We start from the raw sequence: 17,669 nt of genomic DNA, 5'->3' as shown, positions 1-17,669 counted from the left end.
TTTGATTCCGGGGTATATCACGTGATAGCTGTCTCGAACGACTGGTGAGTGAGTGACGTCTGAGACGGCCAACAGTTCAACGCAAGTCAAGTTGACCAATTCTGAGGTTGATACACAACTATCATCTGGCAATAATCACTTATTCTCGCCTCTACCATATTCTACGATAGCAAATTCGTCACCAATGCCGCGGATCGACGATCCTCCACGGCGGGGGAAAGGTATCTGCGCGATGCGAGGAAGTTGCGGAAGAACCAGTATATTTGGCGCCGATTTACCTTGTCCTGACGATGACAACGCTACAGAGGTGAGTGACCCCGCCGTAGACAGCTTCTTCTTCTCATGTATATGTCTAATTTGCTGATGCTCATATGGTGTGTCACAGCCTGAAGAGAAATTACGCGATCTGATGGCATCAGTCTGTGGTCCATCGTATACTGTTCCCGATTCAGTCTGTTGTACCTACGACCAAGTGGCCACTCTGTCCGATCGTCTACAGCAAGCAGCTCCCCTTATCGCCTCATGTCCAGCATGTATCAATAACTTTCGATCGTTCTACTGCGACTTCACCTGCTCTCCTGATCAATCAACTTTCCTTTCGATCACTTCAACCCAGAAGACGACAGAAGGTAAAGATGCAGTCAAGGAAATAGACTATGAAGTTAGCACAGAGTTCAAACAAGGGTTTTATAGCAGCTGTAAAGATGTTCAGTTTGGAGCTACAAACGGATTCGCGATGGACCTGATAGGTGGAGGAGCGAAGAATGCAAGCTCATTCTTGAAGTATATGGGAGACGTTAGACCCGGCTTAGGATCACCGTTCCAGATAAACTTCCCAGATAACGACGATTCCCTGTATCCTCGAATACCTCTCAGCTGCTCTGACGCCAACAACATCAACGCTCGATGCGCGTGTGCCGATTGCCCAGCTGTATGTCCCGAACTACCATACGTCGCGCCTCCTTCGGCTGGTAAGTGCCATGTAGGAGCTGTATCCTGTCTCACATTTTCCTTACTCATCGTATACTCTGTCGCAATCTTACTTGGAATCGCTTTCTACTCATGGAAACAAGCTCTCAGACATAGACAGAGACGTTATGAACGACATGCTTTACTAGACCCACCTCTTTCGCCGACCGCAGCAAGTGGCAACACCAATGGTTTAGATGGGATGATTGGAAGAGGTGGTGAAGATGCTGAGTCAGGACCAAGTGGATCAATACATTTCCGATTGGGAAGAGGAGCATCATTACTTGATCCAATGGAACATCTGCAACCTAAACAAAATAAGATAAATGCAACTCTACGTCGGTCTTTCTATCGTCTCGGTCTATTCTGCGCCAAACAGCCGGTCATCGTATTTGGTATCACCGCATTGGTAGTTGCTTTGCTCAACATCGGATGGAAGTACTTCGCTGTGGAAACCGATCCGGTGAGATTATGGGTATCACCATCCAGTGAATCAGCTGCTCAGAAACACTTCTTCGACGACAATTTCGGTCCTTTCTATCGATCAGAACAGGTCTTCATAACCCAATCAAGTGATGGTCCAGTCAACTACGATACTCTCGATTGGTGGTTGAAGACCGAAGCTGAAATTGGCCAATTACAATCGGAATCTGGCGTAACATTGCAAGATATCTGTTTCGCACCTGCTGGAAAAGGTACTCCGTGTGTGATACAGTCCGTTTCAGCCTGGTTGGGAGAAGATATGGAAGAGTGGGGAGAAGACTGGCAATCCAGAATCAAAGACTGCGCTGCTAGACCAGGAGAATGTCTTCCTCCTTTCGGTCAACCAATCGATCCAAAACTTGTCCTGGGTGGTGCTCAGGGTGATTGGTTGAACGCAAAGGCTCTGGTGATCACCTGGGTCGTAAATAACTATAACGATGGTCGAGTCGCACCTGCAGAAGAGTGGGAACGAGTTCTCCGATCGTACCTTGCAGAATTATCAAAACCGGACGTCACTATTAGTTATTCGACTGGAGTCAGCCTGGAGGAAGAGCTCAACAAGAGTACCAACACCGACGTCAAGATTGTTGTTCTGTCCTATTTGGTCATGTTCCTATACGTTTCTTTGACATTAGGAGGTGGCTTACCTCCTCAGTTGATCTCAGCATTCAGTCATCGTCTATGGAGAGGTGTCATCAAACTCGGTGTTTTGTTACGCATAGTCAAATCTCCGCCAGAAGACCGATCACCTGTATCCCCAAGCTTCTCCCTTATTCCCACACTTCTATCGGTCAACTCGAAATTCTCCCTCGGGCTGTTCGGTATCGCCATCGTTCTAATCGCTGTATCTTCGTCCGTCGGGCTATTCTCGCTTTTGGGCGTCAGGGTGACCCTTATTATTGCTGAAGTTATACCTTTCCTCGTATTGGCGGTGGGAGTGGACAATGTGTTCATTCTAGTGCACGAGCTTGAAAGGCAGAACTCACTTCATGCTGCTCATGGAGGAAACGATGATGCCCAATCTGTCGATAGCGATGGCCGACAACCTAGTACTGGTACTTCTTTATCTCCTGAAGAGAGAGTTGCCAGAGCAGTCGCAAGAATGGGACCTTCTATTCTACTATCGTCTGTCACTGAAGTCGTAGCTTTTGCCCTTGGTGCACTGGTGCCTATGCCAGCTGTACGAAACTTCGCCATCTATGCCGCTGGAAGTGTGTTCCTGGGGGCTGTCATGCAAGTAACTGTCTTCGTAAGCGCTATGGCTTTGGATCTAAGAAGAGCCGAGGTGAGTTCAATGCATAATTTCCATTGGCGCATATTGATAATGATTTTTGCCAGGCAATGCGAATCGACTGTTTCCCCTGTGTACGACTTCGCCCACCCATTGGACTGTACGACGAGACTGCACCTACTGGCGAAGGCGTAGTCAACAAGTTTATGAGGACTATATACGCACCGTTCTTGCTCAAGAACGAAGTCAAGCAGCTTGTCCTGGTCGCGTTCGGAGGGTTGTTCCTGTTTGCCACTATTGGTATACAGCATATCACCCTTGGATTAGGTGAGTACAGCTGTCGGTCTTTTGAGGAATCTTCATAGCTAACATAGATTCTAGATCAACGTCTAGCGCTTCCTTCCGACTCATACCTAGTTCCATATTTCAATGCGCTCGATGCCTACCTTGACGTCGGACCTCCAGTCTATTTCGTTGCTCAAGGAGCAGATGTGCCCACCCGACATGGCCAACAACAGCTCTGTGGACGTTTCACAACATGTATGGATCTCAGTGTCGCCAATACCTTAGAAGCAGAAAGGAAACGACCCGAATCGTCGTTCGTTGCTTCTCCACCTGCAGCTTGGATTGACGATTTCTTGCAATGGACCAATCCAACATTCGAGTCTTGCTGTAGAGTACGAAAGAGGGATCCAACTGTTTTCTGCTCTCCTAGAGATTCGGAGAGATTATGTCGACCATGTTTCGAAGGTGAAGAATGGGACGCTACGATGAATGGGTTACCCCAAGGTGAAGATTTCATGCGATATCTTCAACAATGGTTGATTTCACCTACGAACGAAGAATGTCCGTTGGGTGGTCAAGCTCCTTACTCATCTGCGGTCAAGCTTGCCAATGATAATTCGACTGTACTCGCCTCTCATTTCAGAACCTACCATACACCCTTAAAATCTCAATCAGACTTTATAGATGCTCTCGCAGCTGCTAGAAGAATATCCAATGATATATCCCACAGGACAGGTGTGAAGGTATTCCCCTATTCGCTATTTTACGTGTTCTTCGACCAATATTCACATATCCAATCGACAGCTGTTCAAGTATTATCTCTAGCCTTATTCGCCATATTAGGAATTACCAGTCTGCTGTTGGGCTCATGGAGAACAGGAGCGACGGTAACTTTCGTCTGTACTTTGGCGGTAATCAATGTGATGGGTGTCATGGGATATTGGGGTATATCGTTAAATGCTATTAGTTTGGTCAATCTGGTGATTAGCTTGGGAATAGCCGTGGAATTCTGTTCGCATATCGCTAGGGCGTTCATGGGTGCAGGAACGGGTTTACCGATTGATAAAGATGTAGGAAAGAAGGAAAGAGATGAAAGAGCTTGGACTGCACTAGTGGATGTAGGACCATCGGTGAGTTCCTTGATTTCCATCACAACTTATTCTTATATCCAGCAAGATCAGTCAGGGTGAAAGAGCTGATGCATTGAATCTGGGTTTGTAGGTATTCTCAGGAATAACAATGACCAAACTCATAGGAATATCCGTCCTTGCCCTAACCCGATCTAAATTACTCGAAGTGTATTATTTCAGAATGTGGCTTTCGCTGATTCTGTCTGGTGCATTACATGGATTAGTCCTCTTACCTGTTTTATTGACTTATACAGGTGGTCAAGGGTATAGTCTAGAAGATACGGATGAAGATTGGGTTACGTCTCAGATGAGGAGACCTATGGATTATGAGTATGCGCCGTTCGCTGATACGGATAGTGTCATGTCGGATTAGGACTAGAAAGAAAAGAAGAGATAGAAAAGGAACAAACAGTAAAAAGTAAAAATGTAATATGTATAGCATAAGAGTCCAAAATCATCATTGAGTATAATGCATGAGATGTATGACTGGCTACTGTGTAGTATGGTCATTATCGTAACAACAACAAGATATGATCCCTTTTCCGTTCAGCATAACATAACTAGCCTTTGTCCCGTGAGTCTATCGTTGCAAAATCCGCTGAATAGTTTGTAGATGACGAGAAGTGCGTGAGATTCAGATGAATGGTGATTATAGTAATGTATGCAATAGGTGTAACGAAGATTGTCAATTTGGTGTAAGTTTGATCGAGGTGATATGGTTTTCTTATACACTTGGAGTCTCAGACTGACTTTGACCACTATCTCCTTTCTTACCGCGATCTACCAAACGTCTATACAGAGTCTTATTGCCGGAAAAGAAGAATGGTAAAGGTAACGATATAGCCGTAATTCCCAATGCGAACCTGACAATACAAGTGAGTTCGGAAACAAGTTTACAGTGTAAAGCACTCTGTCAAGTGAGATCAACACGAGCAGACTTACCAGCATATCGCTGCCCATCCACTTGGGAGGTGATCGTACATCTGTCCTCCGATTACTGCACCTATCGAAGTTGAGATTGCTATTTCCAGTCACAGAAATCATGTTAGCCAGCAATATCCAAAGTACAGTATACGTGGTATGAGAGAGACTGACCAAAGGCAACGTTCATAGCGGCGAATTGATCTATTCGGTCGTCAGCGGCACAATGTCAAACGGCATCAAAGAGATAATGACATACGTATTTCACTTATACCAGGCTGTACACACACATTTAGTTTCTCGATCAGCACATGGGCCGGAGCAGGCAAGATCGAAGAAGAATGGATATACTGACAGTTTGCCTAGCGACTATAGTAACTTCCAACCCAGCAGGACCGGAAGCGCATTGCAAAGCGACCTCTGTTCCGATAATCAGCCACGCAGGCCGCAATAGGAAAGAGGCGGACTTACCTGCAAGCGCGAAGAGGACTATAAAGCCTGCCAAGCTCTTCTTCAATATCATAAGCGGTAACCAGGGCAAAGCAAATGCGAGACAAGGTAGCATGATGAATTCCGATCCGTATTTGTCGGCTAGAGCCCCGATGATTGGCCCAGTGATGAACGTCGGTGCAGCAGCAGCCACTTAGTGAACGTCAGTCGGAGCCCGAAGTGTTTATGACATATTACGATTCACTCACAGTATACTAGACCTACAAAATCGGATTGTTTTTTCCACACCTCTTGAACTCGGAGTGTCAAACTGTCAACCGAATTACCAAGATCGATCAGCCGATCAGTTCTGTCATTTGAGGATACCATATGAAGTACGACTACTACTCACGATGGCTCATATATACCAATAATCAAACCGTATACGAAAGTCACCCAGAACCCCGTCATTCCTCTAGCCGAGCTACCTATGGTGAGTACCACCTTCCAAGGTGAAAGCTCTATTATAGGTTCGTCCGACTTCTCTCGTATCTGTCCCAATTCAGTCGTTGGTGCATCCATTGATTCGGTCGCTAGGTTGTGATCAGGATTCTCCATCAATCGCTCTGAAGGTACTTCAGCTTGTCTGACCTCAACTTGATCAGGAGCGGTTCCAACATGATTGTGTTCTTCCCACTCCCGCAAGTCTTTTTGTTCGATTACCAGGAGCCGCAGAATTAGGTCGACGGCAAGTGCGATGATGCAAAATACGAAGGGGGCGTGCCATCCCATATGTTGATACAATGCTCCTCCGATTGGTGGAGCCTGATGAGGATGATAACGCGATTAGTTCAATATTAAGCAACTGAGATTGGAAGGATGACAGATGACTCACGATGGTCATTCCGATGGATACACCGGAGTAGGCAAATCCAATTTGGCGACCCACGTTCTTTTCAGGTACATTCTCGCAGCTGACAAGCAGGTGATGTCAGATTCCCCTCCCAAGGTGATCGATCGGCTGCAGAAAAGGAAGAAACTCACATTAAAGCAAATCCCACTGGTTGAGACACAGGTTTGATCAATCACACTGACACTAGCTAACGGGTGGCTGTAGTTTCAAACGCGACGACTCACCTGACCAGACGACCGTACTCGATGCGCCCTGTATGAATCTGACTAGAACCATGACCCAGTACGTATTAATAGTCATGAACAGTATCACAGCTATGATGAGTGCCAAGACACCGAATATGAGGGGAGAGCGTCGATAGGGATATTTGTGAAAGAAGTACGCTACTGGAAGGGTGACTGAGTGTACGAAGGCAGCGGTTAGCTTGTCATATATAATCAGCCGATTGTAAGGATATGGATAGAAGAATAGGCAAGGTATGCAGATACAATGAGAGCGGGGAAACATACAAATGAAAATCCCGATCGAATATGCAAATAATAACCACGAGGTTAACGCTGAGATGTTGGTGTAATTTAATGATTGTAGGCGGTAAGGCAAGACAGGGACGACGATAGTCTGTTCGATAAAATTACAAAATGTACCAATATCAGTGTATATCAAATGAAGTGACAGTCGATTGACCAGGACTCACGTATGTCAATACATCTGTGATGACACCCAGAGTGACAACGGTGGTTATGAACCAACTTGAGCTTCTCCACTACCAAGTAAGAATTCAAGTCGTTTGTCAGCTCAAAGCCCACAATGATATAGATGAATGTATATACCTTAATGCCCCAAGGGATTTTATCGCCTTTCTGAGGACCTTTGAGTATACCGATCTTGTTCATTTTCAAACCGCTTTCAGTCTTGTTACGTTTTTCATCTTGAGGTGAATTAGAATTAAGATGATCGATATCGTTGCTTATAGGTTTGTTATTTGGTAGGGTCGTCATCCTCGATCATAACATCATAGAGATACACAATGAAGAAAGGTTCTTTGGTCGAATGTCCTTTGGTCGAATGTCCTTTGGTCGAATGTCCTTTGGTCGAATGTCCTTTGGTCGAATGTCCTAAACGAGTATAGTTTCCCCCACCTGTTATCTTCTTCTTCTACGATACGCAATAAATATTTGCGGAGAGTTTTCGAAAGGTGTTCGTACTCTATTGGTGTATAGAATCGACAAGGTGCGTGATGATACTTGTTCCGGGGTATACGAGAGGGATATATACACAGGTTGTGACTTTAATGGTAGGTGCTGAATTATGGGCAGAGAAGATGAAGACATTGGGAAGAATGGGATCGATAAGATGAGATGGGATGAATCAAGTACTTCAATTGGTAATGGGCCGATGGTGGGACGCATTTTGCATTTTTCAGCTGATCCGATACATGCGAGATTGGCGAGATAACCGAGTGAATATGACAAATTTCAATCTCACCCATCCCATCTGAGCGAATGCGAAAGAATCCAGATAAGCTATGAGGCCCCGAGACTAAGTGCTTGATACTGAACTGTACTCGGAGAAGTTGTCCATCTGGGAATGATAGAAGGATAGACCACCTTCATATCTGCATAAGGCAGAACACAAAGTCATCGTAATAGGTATCTTCAGTCAAGTCAAGGGGAATCCAATCGTTCAATGTCCATAAGTTGCATCACATATATCAAAATAGATCAACATATTATTATTCCTATTGTATTTATATATTATCAAATAAGTTTACTCTGGTCCAGCCAGGTTTATCGATCTATCATCCTTCTAGAGAGCATTTCCAGCACCTTGTCCTTGTCCTTCTCCATCTTCAGTAACATTAACAACTCTCAACAAACTCGATCGTCTCTCTACATTGACTGGGCTGCCATTCCCAGCGGGACTACCCAACCCAATTGACGAAATGGGGTTGGAAGCAGTTCTCATACCGGGAGTATAACTCAATGAGATATTCCTATTTTTAGGTGTAGTAGTTTGTCCACTTGACAAAGGGGAAGTATCACTATTGGATGATCCTCTTCTGTTCAAAGGAGTTGATCCGGCAAGGTGTCTGATAGGTTGAGAGACTGATCTATTGCCGTGAGGGGTTTGATGGAAAGGCAAGAATTCGGGTCTTCGTTGAGAAGGAGAATTGGGGTTGACAAGTCTGATCGTACCATTTTCAGAGACGTTTGATCGATTGGATAGTACAGAGGCTGGTCGTCGAGGTTCAGATTGAGTTTGGAAGTCTAAAGGTGGGATAGAAGGTGCAGGAGAAGTAGGTCTAGGAGATTCACTTCTCAATCCACCATAAATATCACCCGGAGCTACGACACCCACATTGGGACCTGAAGAGGCAGGAGCAGGATGGGCGTGAGATCGAAGTTGAGCGGTAGGTGAGATAGATCGGAAAGCAGGTTTGGTTTCTAATTCCTTAGCTAGACTGTCCCAGCTTTGTCCATTACCGCTAATAGGGACGGAACCTCCGACGGCTGAAGCTGAGGTAGGAACCATAGCTGGGTAGTTGACAGATAAGGTGTTAGGTTCGTTAAGACGACCGACGGAAGGAGGCGAAATAGCTTCGTCGCTGTAAAGCATTTCATTGGTGTATCCTTGAGATTGAGGTTGAGGAACAGGGAATGAGACAGGGGCAGCAGCATGATCACCGAAAGGAGATTGGACATCTGCAGATGAAGTACCATTATTTGGTTGGTTAAAGGAAGAAGAAACATGTCTCGACTCGTCGAGTTTACCGAGGCCAAAATCGATTTCTTCCCAATTCATCTGTCTGTCTTTCGCGATTTCAGGTGAATCTTTGAAGGTGACTGATCTAGAGTTTGTAACTGCTACCATCTCTCTAGGCGGCACGTAAGGTATATCATCGTGATCTTCTTCGGAATTCGATCTTGATGATAATCTCGTGACCATTCTAGATAGATAATTTCCCTGTCTTTCATTCATATCCCTTGCCTCGTTCTTTCTAGATAGGAATCTCGAGAATAAACCATTACTTGGACCATTAAAGAACCCTTCGTCTTCTTGAGAGGAGAAAGAGAAATGTCTGGCCATCCTTCGTTTCTTGATCAACCTCATTCGTCTTCTAATAAGGTAGATGATAATTGGAGAAAGGAGTAGAGCGATGACTAAGATGGGTACAGTGATAGAAGCTATTTTCTTAGATGACATCCCTCCATCATTATCTTTCGCAGCTGTTACCCCTCCTCCAGTGGTAGTAGTAACATTGGAAGTTGAGCTTGAGCCTGAATAGGCCTGAAGCATTTCCGAACTCCAGGTGTCTTTCCATGACCACCCGCTAGGACCGGTAGGATCTCTCATATCTAAATAGTAGACATCAGAGCTAGGAGATCCACTCGATGCGAGACCGAAAGCAGTGATCATCACTCCCTGATCTGTGATGATTGAGGAATGGTAGGAAGATGCGGATGATGAGGATGGTTGGAGGTCGGATGGGGTGGACCACTGCCAGCTGGTCGTATTGAGAAGAGAAAGGAGATTGGATGAAGTGCCTGAAGAATCAGTCGAACCTCCATGAAGGATCCTATAGTCTCCAAGTTGTAAGCGGACATTCTCGTAAGTCGGTGAAAGGTAAACTCACAGGATGTCGAGATTAGGATGGGCGACCAAACTAGCTCCAACCCTTCCTGAGGGTACATCACCACTGGTTACTTGAGATTTCCATCCATTTGTTGAATCCCATATACCGATTGTAGTCATATCTACGAATTCTCCTGAGGAGGTCTGACCACCCGTCAGATAGATCTTATCTCCATCGGCACTGGCGGTGAGTGCGAAATCTGATACAGCCAGATCGGATCCGGTGAGGGACGAAGGGAGACTTCGAGATGAGATGAGTGAGGAGGAGCCCAGAGGGAGGGACAGCACGTCGGATGCGGGGTATGAGTAGCTCGAAGAGGCTGCAAAGCCATAACCGTCAGTCTTCCAGGGAGTTTCATACCAAATGCGTGTACTTCGAGTGAACGATCACTTACAACAGACGTAAGAATCTGCGATACCTCCAACAACCATGACATCTTCATTCCCACTTGAATCCTTGACATATGCCGCTCCTGCTCCTCTCCGCCTGATGAAACTTTTGGGTGAAGCTGTCACCCACCCCCCATCATCATTCAAACTTAGTGTATGGGTTGTTCCGTCATTATCGCATGACGAGGTAATTCCACCAGTCACGACTAGCGAGGAACCGTCGGCTGTTACGATCATTGATCCGAAGGCATGGGGCGGGAGACCCTCTGAGGATCCAGTGGAGAAGGTAGGGCTGGATGAGTTTAGCTATAACATAGATGGAATTGATGAGCATCCTGTCCATCAAAAACACGTAGTATCGGCTAGTATTCTGCTCATATAAGATGGTCGTAGATTGAGCGAGGCTGAGATGATGAACTCACATTCAAAACCAAAACTTCATTGGTGATTTGACTGCCTGAAGTCGGCACTTCACCTCCCACCACGTACATGGCCTGTTTTGATTTCACGTAAACAGCTTGATGTCCCCATCTTGCACTTGGTGTGATGGCCCATATTCCAGGTATGGAAGCTAGTGCGATAGCGTACGCCTTTGGCATCATAGTTGACTTAGTGGTCATCTCGTTTTCTTCTTTCCTTCTAGACTTGATCTAATGAATGAGAAGAATTGGTGATGAATGTAGCCTCTTCGAGAGGTCCTTGATTTCCACTTGCTAAATTTCAACTTCGAGCAGTTATTTCGCTGGGTGAGTATATTTGAGAGTAGGTGTGCTGACCTGCAGCTAGGTGTATGACGATGGTAAAGAATGTATAGGTGGTCAGGAAGAGAAGAATCAGAATAATTGGAAGCAGATAGTCAGTGAAGAATGAAAATTACCATTCATTCCGGTCAGTCATTACGCATCATCGAGCATGCCCATAATGATCACATCCGCCTTCCTTCTTCGCTCATGAGACATGACCTGAGGACTAAGCAAAAGTTGAGGTAGTCGGATTGCCATCTCGATGGATGAAGTATATCAACTTGCTCGATATGATCTTTTCAGGGTCCAAGATGGCTGGAATGGGATTCTTGCGCAGGTGGACATCCTCCACTGCCACATTTGCCACTCGTCTGATAAGTCCGGCGGAGATATAAGGTCAAGTGAGGATGCCTCGTGTTTTTTATTTTGGTTCCAGTCGAAGAATTCAACCTAAATAATTTTGAGAATCAGAGATCACATAGAGGCATGTATCAGGAAGATAGATAGCTAGTATCTCATTCCATCCAGCTTCTCCATTGTACTTCACTCTTACTGTACATTCAAAAGCACACATAGTCTGCAGCCAGTTTGCTTACTCGTGCATCAAAATCAACCACCTCAAACTCGGTCTTCCACCTCATATCTTATAGCACTACACCGCACCACCCCTCCACCATGTCCGAAGCCAAACCAGAGATTGAAGCTACCGCCGCTGCTATGGAAGTAGACGTCCAGGAAGAACCAGCTGTAGAGGTCAAAGCTGAGGAACTGGGTCCTCTCCCATCTGTAGAAGGTAAAAGCGAAGAGGAAGTAAAGGAATTGCTTGAGAAGGCCTCAAAGCAAAGTAAGTTTTGAGACAGTTTACAATGTCAGAACTATAGAACCAACTTCAGCTCAATGCTGACATTATATTATATGATCTCCTAGTCTACTTCTACTTTTCCGATTCCAACTTACCAGTCGACAAATACTTCTTCTCCCTTACATGCTGCAACACCGAAGGTTGGGTACCCCTCAAGACCATCTTAACTTTCAAACGAATGAAGGAATTCCAGGAGATTGGTCAACCATTCGTTGTATACGCATTGAAGAAGAAGATCCAGGAAGAAGGAAAAGATCCTTTGGTGGCTTTATCAGCTGACGGAGAGAACGTAAGAAGGAAAAGACCTCTGGAACCTAATGCGACTGCCTGGACTCGATCAGCTTATGTGAAAGGTTTCGGAGAAGATGATCCAGAGAATAACAAGCAGGAAAAAATCGAGAGTTACTTTGATCAGTTCGGGAAAATTAATGCTGTGAGATTGAGGAGAGCCGATTTGGAAGATAAAGGTCCAGCTGGGAAAGGTAAAGGAAAATTCAAGGTGAGCGCAATATTTTATCTGCAGACCGGTATAGCGACAGACTATAGCAGGTCGATTGATTTTGATGAAGGAAATTTGACTGACATATGCTGATTTTATACTTATAGGGCTCTGTCTTCGTTGAATTCGCCTACGAGCAGGACATGAAGAGTTTCTTGGCAAAAGAGACTATTCCTAAATTTACTGAAGATGGCGAGGAGATGACCAAGATGTCAAAGTGAGTCTGGACGTACTTTTCGGCTCCTTTCTGATCTGAACTGATGGGATTGTCTGACCTAGGGACGAATACGTAAAGATGAAAGCCAAGGAGAAGGGTATCCCAGATAGTGAGATTCACCGAGGTGGTAAACAAGATGGCAAATCACGAGATGCAGGAAGGAAGTTCAACGCTTTCAAGGAGATGGACAAAGCTAAGAAGGGAATGTTACCTTCGCTCGCTAAGATCGGAGAGGATGTTGCTGTAGTGGGAATCAGACCTGGCTTCTCAAAAGGTGGAGAGAAGAACCCTAAGAAGAGGGAGAGGGATGAAGATGGTGAAGAGAGGGATTCAAAGGAATCTAGGAAAGAGGTGAGCTGCCATTCCGTCGAGAGCTCGCTCATAGAAGCCTACTGACAACTGGATGATACTTCGTAGGAGCCCAAACCCCTCACTATAGAATACAAAGGTGTAATGTTAGAATGCGATCGACATACAGGAAAGATCCTTGACCCTTCCAAAATCCCATTCGAGAACAACGCTGCTGTCAAGTTCATCAATCATGGTGAGAACGGTGATTGGAAAGATCTCAAGGTGAGTTTTGGTTTTTCCCTACTCTCAAAATTGTCAGTCGGTGATCAAACTGACGGCGTTATTAGGCCCAAGTCTCGAAAGTCATCGAGAACCCTTTCCTTGCTTTCCCACCAGGATCTCAATCGGGTACTATCGCCAAGAGCGATGCCGCTGTTATCACGGATGATGAGTTGGCTAAGCTCAAGGAACAGAAGATGCCTTTTGGTGGTGCCGAAGTAGAATGGGCACGAATGGATGGTGAGTCTTCCTCACCCATTCCATCATATGAATCTCAATATTGAGACTAACATGTACTGATATGCTGTTGTTTTATTGATCATCTGTAGAGGAGGAGCAACGAAACTTTTGGACCACACGAGCCAACTTCCAAGGTAAACTCGCTGCGGACAAGTTGAACGATGCTCAACAAAAAGGAGGAAGACGAGAACGAGATTTCAAAGGTGGACGTGGTCGAGGAGGTAGAGGAGGTAGGGGTGGACGAGGTCGTGGTGGTGGTAGAGGTGGACATAGGGGCGACAGAAATAGGGAAAGGGATAACAACAAAGGAGGAAATGGTGCTGATCCGGCTAGCTCATTGCCTCCTTCCCTTGGTACCGGTGCTTAAAAGCAATCTCATCGGCTTGTAGTGAATGGTATGCTCTCTTTATAACGCAGATTCAGCATAATATACTTGATATATTCATTTTTGGTATCTTGAACCATCACGATGTGACTTATATGTAACAGATGAATGGCAGCGAGTGATGCTGTAGCAGGATGTTCAGGGTCAGCAAGTGGTGTAGCGGCGATGAGAGCCCACACACAACTGAGGACTAGACTGCTTTGAGAGATCATGATGAGGATTCTTATTGTTCTTCTTACATGACCATCAAAATATACTTCATCATCTGATCACTTCCCACACGATACGAGTGCACTGTACTGACATGCACTTGAATAGCCCACGAATTCGTTGTGCTGCATTGCATCGAACACACCGATTGTCAGATCTGTCCTGTACGCCCCTTCCTCGACTCGTGGTATTTGATGACTTACTCATGACCATCAACCCATCGTCACCGCATCAAATGACTGTGTGCATATATAATGTTCTCCTCAAAGAATAAGAGTCCCCAAGGTCCAAATGGTCTTCAGCCATCTTCCACAGGTCTTCCAAGTTCCCTCGCACAATCGTCAGGTAATAACAACACAATGACCAAACCACCTGCCTTACCACTCGATCAACTCAACTTACCTATGCCCGATTATCTGGGCCGCACCAAAACCCAAGGTCAAGCTAAAAGTGTCAGTTGGAGTGATAGGGCTACGAATGGTATGAGCTCTCATTCACAAGGTCAGGGTCTATCGAATCATTCTCAAGCCCAGGGACTAGGTGGTGGTGGTGGAGAGTATCCCGATGCGTGGGGATGGGGATACGATAAGAAGAAACCTTCTTTGATCAGTAGGTTGTTTGGAAAGAAGATTGAATGGGATGAGAGTATGTATGGCTATCCTGATAAAGGCATCAAGAAGGAGTATAAGGTGAGTGAGAGTACTGATCAGCGATTGAATGATGTCTGTGCGTCGCCAAAGGAATAGAGTAGATGACGATGATGCTGTGTCATTCTGGTTCAGCTGACGGGATATACATCTTTCTGTACAAACTTGCTTACACCATGATGGCCGTTCATCCTTTGCCATTCATCAAGCAGGTTTCGAGACCACTTCCAACCATATCTGATCCCCCTACCGAAGAAATGGCTCTACCAGGAACGATGCCCAACCCGTATAAGATGCCAAGATTCGTACCGAACTATCCAGAAAACTTTGATTACTTACCTCGTTCATACCAGAAAATGATATTCAAGGAGAATCAGGAAAGAGAGAGAGAATGGAATAGGAAGTCAAAGGAGCAAGAGAAGTTGTATAAGATTAGTATGAAAGCTTGGGAAAAAGGTGAGAAGGAAAGGATGAAATATGAAAAGAAATTGATCAAGTGAGTACGAATACCAAGTATATATCTCATTGATATATATGGCATGAGGTCGGTTCGTGGTTAATATACTCCTGTACTTTCGTAGGGAACAAGAGAAAGAAGCTTTATGGCAATTCCGACATCCCACACAACCCGATCCTGCCAAAATGAAATATATCAAACCCACTTATCCCGTAAGTAAACCTCCTACAGCAACTGGTTCTACGCCTGGACATCATAATGCTCCGGAGCTGGATCGAAATAATCCATATAACTTCATGCTTCTCCCCGCAACTGAGTTTGGAGTGAGGAGACCTTTTAATCCTATGATTGGAGGGGAGGAGAAATGGCCTAATATGAGTAGGACGATGACTCATGTCAGTATACTCCCATCTCGGAGACTAGTTGGGCTTGAAGTTGACGTGATCATTTATGTTGATCGTAGGCGATCCTCGATATGAATAGGGAAGAACAGCTTCATGCCTATCACGCTTCGTTACTTCATAGGTGGGTGCTATAGTGATCGTGAACGAGGGATGACAGGAGCGATATGGCTGATCAGCATCGTACAGTCCAAACTGGTGATAAAGAGGTTATGATCGATAAGTCAGATCGTCTGTAGATAACAATATCAAATGGGTAGTCGTTCTGAAGGTTCCTTAGTTAGCAAAATGTCTTGAAGGTAGTGACTGGTGCATGATTGTCAAGATCGTATGCATGTATAACAAAGATCAATCTTTCAGATTTCTACGAAGTACGCGTGGCCAAAAAAAATGGTGAGCCTACAACGTCGAAAGCCTCATGCTGACCATTTCCTCCACTTCCACTTTTCGTAGCTCCCGCTTGATCACTCTACAATCGTCCTACTTTCTTTGGAAGCTTTATTTCTCACGCGGGTTTGTGCTGGGGCATTCCTCTGAGAGGAATGGACAGTACTTTGTGCATGATAAGCAAATTATGGATCGCTTAGGAGATCATCTACCTCATACTCTTTAGTCCGAGTGTCAATATATATTCATGTGGTTTACTAATCAACTTTTACCTTTCTCATTGTATGCCTATCTTGGCCTTCGACTGGACATACTTCGCTCTATAACCAACATCAAGATTTCTCGAATAATCGCCACATTCCGTACAGCGAGGATAATTTTTACTGGTAGAAAATTCAGTTGCTACTGAATTGTGACGGTCTTCAATGTTCCCAGAGCGAGAGCGATAGTGAGCTGCAATCTCATTTTTGCTCTTACCAGCTCGTTCTGAGACTGGTCTCAGACTTTGACAAGCAATCACCGGCAAAAACCCACCCTTATCAATTTCGTCGAGCGAAGCCGACGTAATATTCTTGATTGATTTGTTGTACTGTGCGAAGATGCCCCAAGTATCGTCCATCAAGGTGTATACCAAGACGTCTCGTGGGTCGCTGCATTTGATGACGACCGAACGATCATCTTCCTGAACTTCAAGCTGCACCTTATCGGTATTGATCAACTCGGTCCATGGTTTGGAACTATTGGAACCAAATATCACGGTTTTGTCGGACTGGTCCATTTGTATGATAATGTTCAACGGCCAGTATGATGGAGCTCGGCCGTATTTCTTGGCATACTTATCATATAATTTCACAAAACGATCTCGCGTTTGGTTTTCAGTACTTCTAGTGTATGTCATACTGACATTGTCGGGCGCCTGCTGAGTCTGTCGGTCTCGTTCCTCAACATTGGCTGAAAGAGGGCCATGGGAGGTCTCGACTGGCAAGGACGTTGGTCGTTGAGCAGAGTAGGTAGGTAAAAGGTCTTTAGACTGATTGTAATTCACAGTGAAGCCGCCATCAGCCACGCTAAAGCCATCAAGAGGATGGGGTGTATGCGGAAGCAATTGTGGTTGTGACGGAGTAAGGTTGTGTCCGCTTATATACGTGTTTTGGTAATCTTGGTCAGGCCATGTAGTGAAGCTGCGATCGTCGGCAGGTGGATCTCTGTACCCCTCTCCGGAAGCATTTGTGATATGCTGCGGATTGGAACTCGCGGGAAAATGGGATGGATATCGAGCGGTCCCTCTGTAGAATCGAAAGCGACTCAGCGTGTCACAAGAGGCTAAAGTAATTACTTACCTTCCTTCCATGTCAATTGCAGATGGCGAAACGGAGCTCGCGGAAAATTGAGAGTCGTCGACCAGAATATCATACCCGCCACTTGTAGTCTGCCTTGATGTCTCGTTCATAATTCTGTAAAACAGTTTCATATCCTCATCGTCTTCCGGATTGATGGATGGTCTGCTCATTTTGGGAACGCAGTAGCGGAAAGAAAGTAGAGATCATTTACTACTGTTCAACTTTGAGGGGAATGTATATGTCTACTCAGCACAAAATAAAGAAAGAGACTCTTTGAGTGATCCTTTCTGGATTGGAAGAAGGGACGAATGCAAGGCTCGATGTTCA

The 17,669-nt window shown here is 45.2% G+C and overlaps 6 protein-coding genes across 6 annotated transcripts; 3 read left to right on the top strand and 3 right to left on the bottom strand.

The window, feature by feature from the left end:
• Nucleotides 1-184: 184 nt before the first annotated feature.
• Nucleotides 185-4,471, top strand: L199_004311 (uncharacterized protein; the record flags this gene model as incomplete). The annotated part of the gene is made up of 5 exons (XM_064890039.1): nucleotides 185-307; nucleotides 386-2,737; nucleotides 2,791-3,010; nucleotides 3,065-4,098; nucleotides 4,190-4,471. The coding sequence occupies 5 exons, from the start codon at nucleotides 185-187 to the stop codon at nucleotides 4,469-4,471; spliced, it is 4,011 nt and encodes a 1,336-aa protein (XP_064746111.1).
• A 351-nt stretch (nucleotides 4,472-4,822) lies between these two features.
• On the bottom strand, nucleotides 4,823-7,359 carry L199_004310 (uncharacterized protein; the record flags this gene model as incomplete). The annotated part of the gene is made up of 14 exons (XM_064890038.1): nucleotides 4,823-4,961; nucleotides 5,041-5,119; nucleotides 5,194-5,223; nucleotides 5,279-5,297; nucleotides 5,375-5,439; nucleotides 5,491-5,661; nucleotides 5,718-5,779; nucleotides 5,861-6,273; nucleotides 6,344-6,422; nucleotides 6,493-6,508; nucleotides 6,586-6,759; nucleotides 6,871-6,979; nucleotides 7,056-7,124; nucleotides 7,192-7,359. The coding sequence occupies 14 exons, from the start codon at nucleotides 7,357-7,359 to the stop codon at nucleotides 4,823-4,825; spliced, it is 1,593 nt and encodes a 530-aa protein (XP_064746110.1).
• Nucleotides 7,360-8,167: 808 nt separating this feature from the next.
• L199_004309 (uncharacterized protein) lies at nucleotides 8,168-11,004 on the bottom strand (the record flags this gene model as incomplete). Its single annotated transcript, XM_064890037.1, has 4 exons — nucleotides 8,168-9,938; nucleotides 9,996-10,314; nucleotides 10,390-10,690; nucleotides 10,807-11,004. 4 exons carry the CDS (start codon nucleotides 11,002-11,004, stop codon nucleotides 8,168-8,170), a joined length of 2,589 nt encoding a protein of 862 aa, XP_064746109.1.
• Nucleotides 11,005-11,802: 798 nt separating this feature from the next.
• Nucleotides 11,803-13,882, top strand: L199_004308 (uncharacterized protein; the record flags this gene model as incomplete). The annotated part of the gene is made up of 7 exons (XM_064890036.1): nucleotides 11,803-11,971; nucleotides 12,055-12,488; nucleotides 12,596-12,705; nucleotides 12,768-13,056; nucleotides 13,123-13,278; nucleotides 13,344-13,515; nucleotides 13,605-13,882. The coding sequence occupies 7 exons, from the start codon at nucleotides 11,803-11,805 to the stop codon at nucleotides 13,880-13,882; spliced, it is 1,608 nt and encodes a 535-aa protein (XP_064746108.1).
• A 482-nt stretch (nucleotides 13,883-14,364) lies between these two features.
• On the top strand, nucleotides 14,365-15,752 carry L199_004307 (uncharacterized protein; the record flags this gene model as incomplete). The annotated part of the gene is made up of 4 exons (XM_064890035.1): nucleotides 14,365-14,799; nucleotides 14,970-15,253; nucleotides 15,339-15,609; nucleotides 15,678-15,752. 4 exons carry the CDS (start codon nucleotides 14,365-14,367, stop codon nucleotides 15,750-15,752), a joined length of 1,065 nt encoding a protein of 354 aa, XP_064746107.1.
• A 527-nt stretch (nucleotides 15,753-16,279) lies between these two features.
• On the bottom strand, nucleotides 16,280-17,512 carry L199_004306 (uncharacterized protein; the record flags this gene model as incomplete). The annotated part of the gene is made up of 2 exons (XM_064890034.1): nucleotides 16,280-17,288; nucleotides 17,343-17,512. The coding sequence occupies 2 exons, from the start codon at nucleotides 17,510-17,512 to the stop codon at nucleotides 16,280-16,282; spliced, it is 1,179 nt and encodes a 392-aa protein (XP_064746106.1).
• Between the last annotated feature and the right edge of the window lie 157 nt (nucleotides 17,513-17,669).

The sequence above is a fragment of the Kwoniella botswanensis genome, chromosome 1 (genome assembly GCF_036426115.1).
Source record: "Kwoniella botswanensis chromosome 1, complete sequence".
Lineage (NCBI taxonomy): Eukaryota > Fungi > Basidiomycota > Tremellomycetes > Tremellales > Cryptococcaceae > Kwoniella > Kwoniella botswanensis.
Note: the sequence above shows the minus strand (reverse complement) of the source record. Positions and strands in the feature narration are given on the sequence as shown.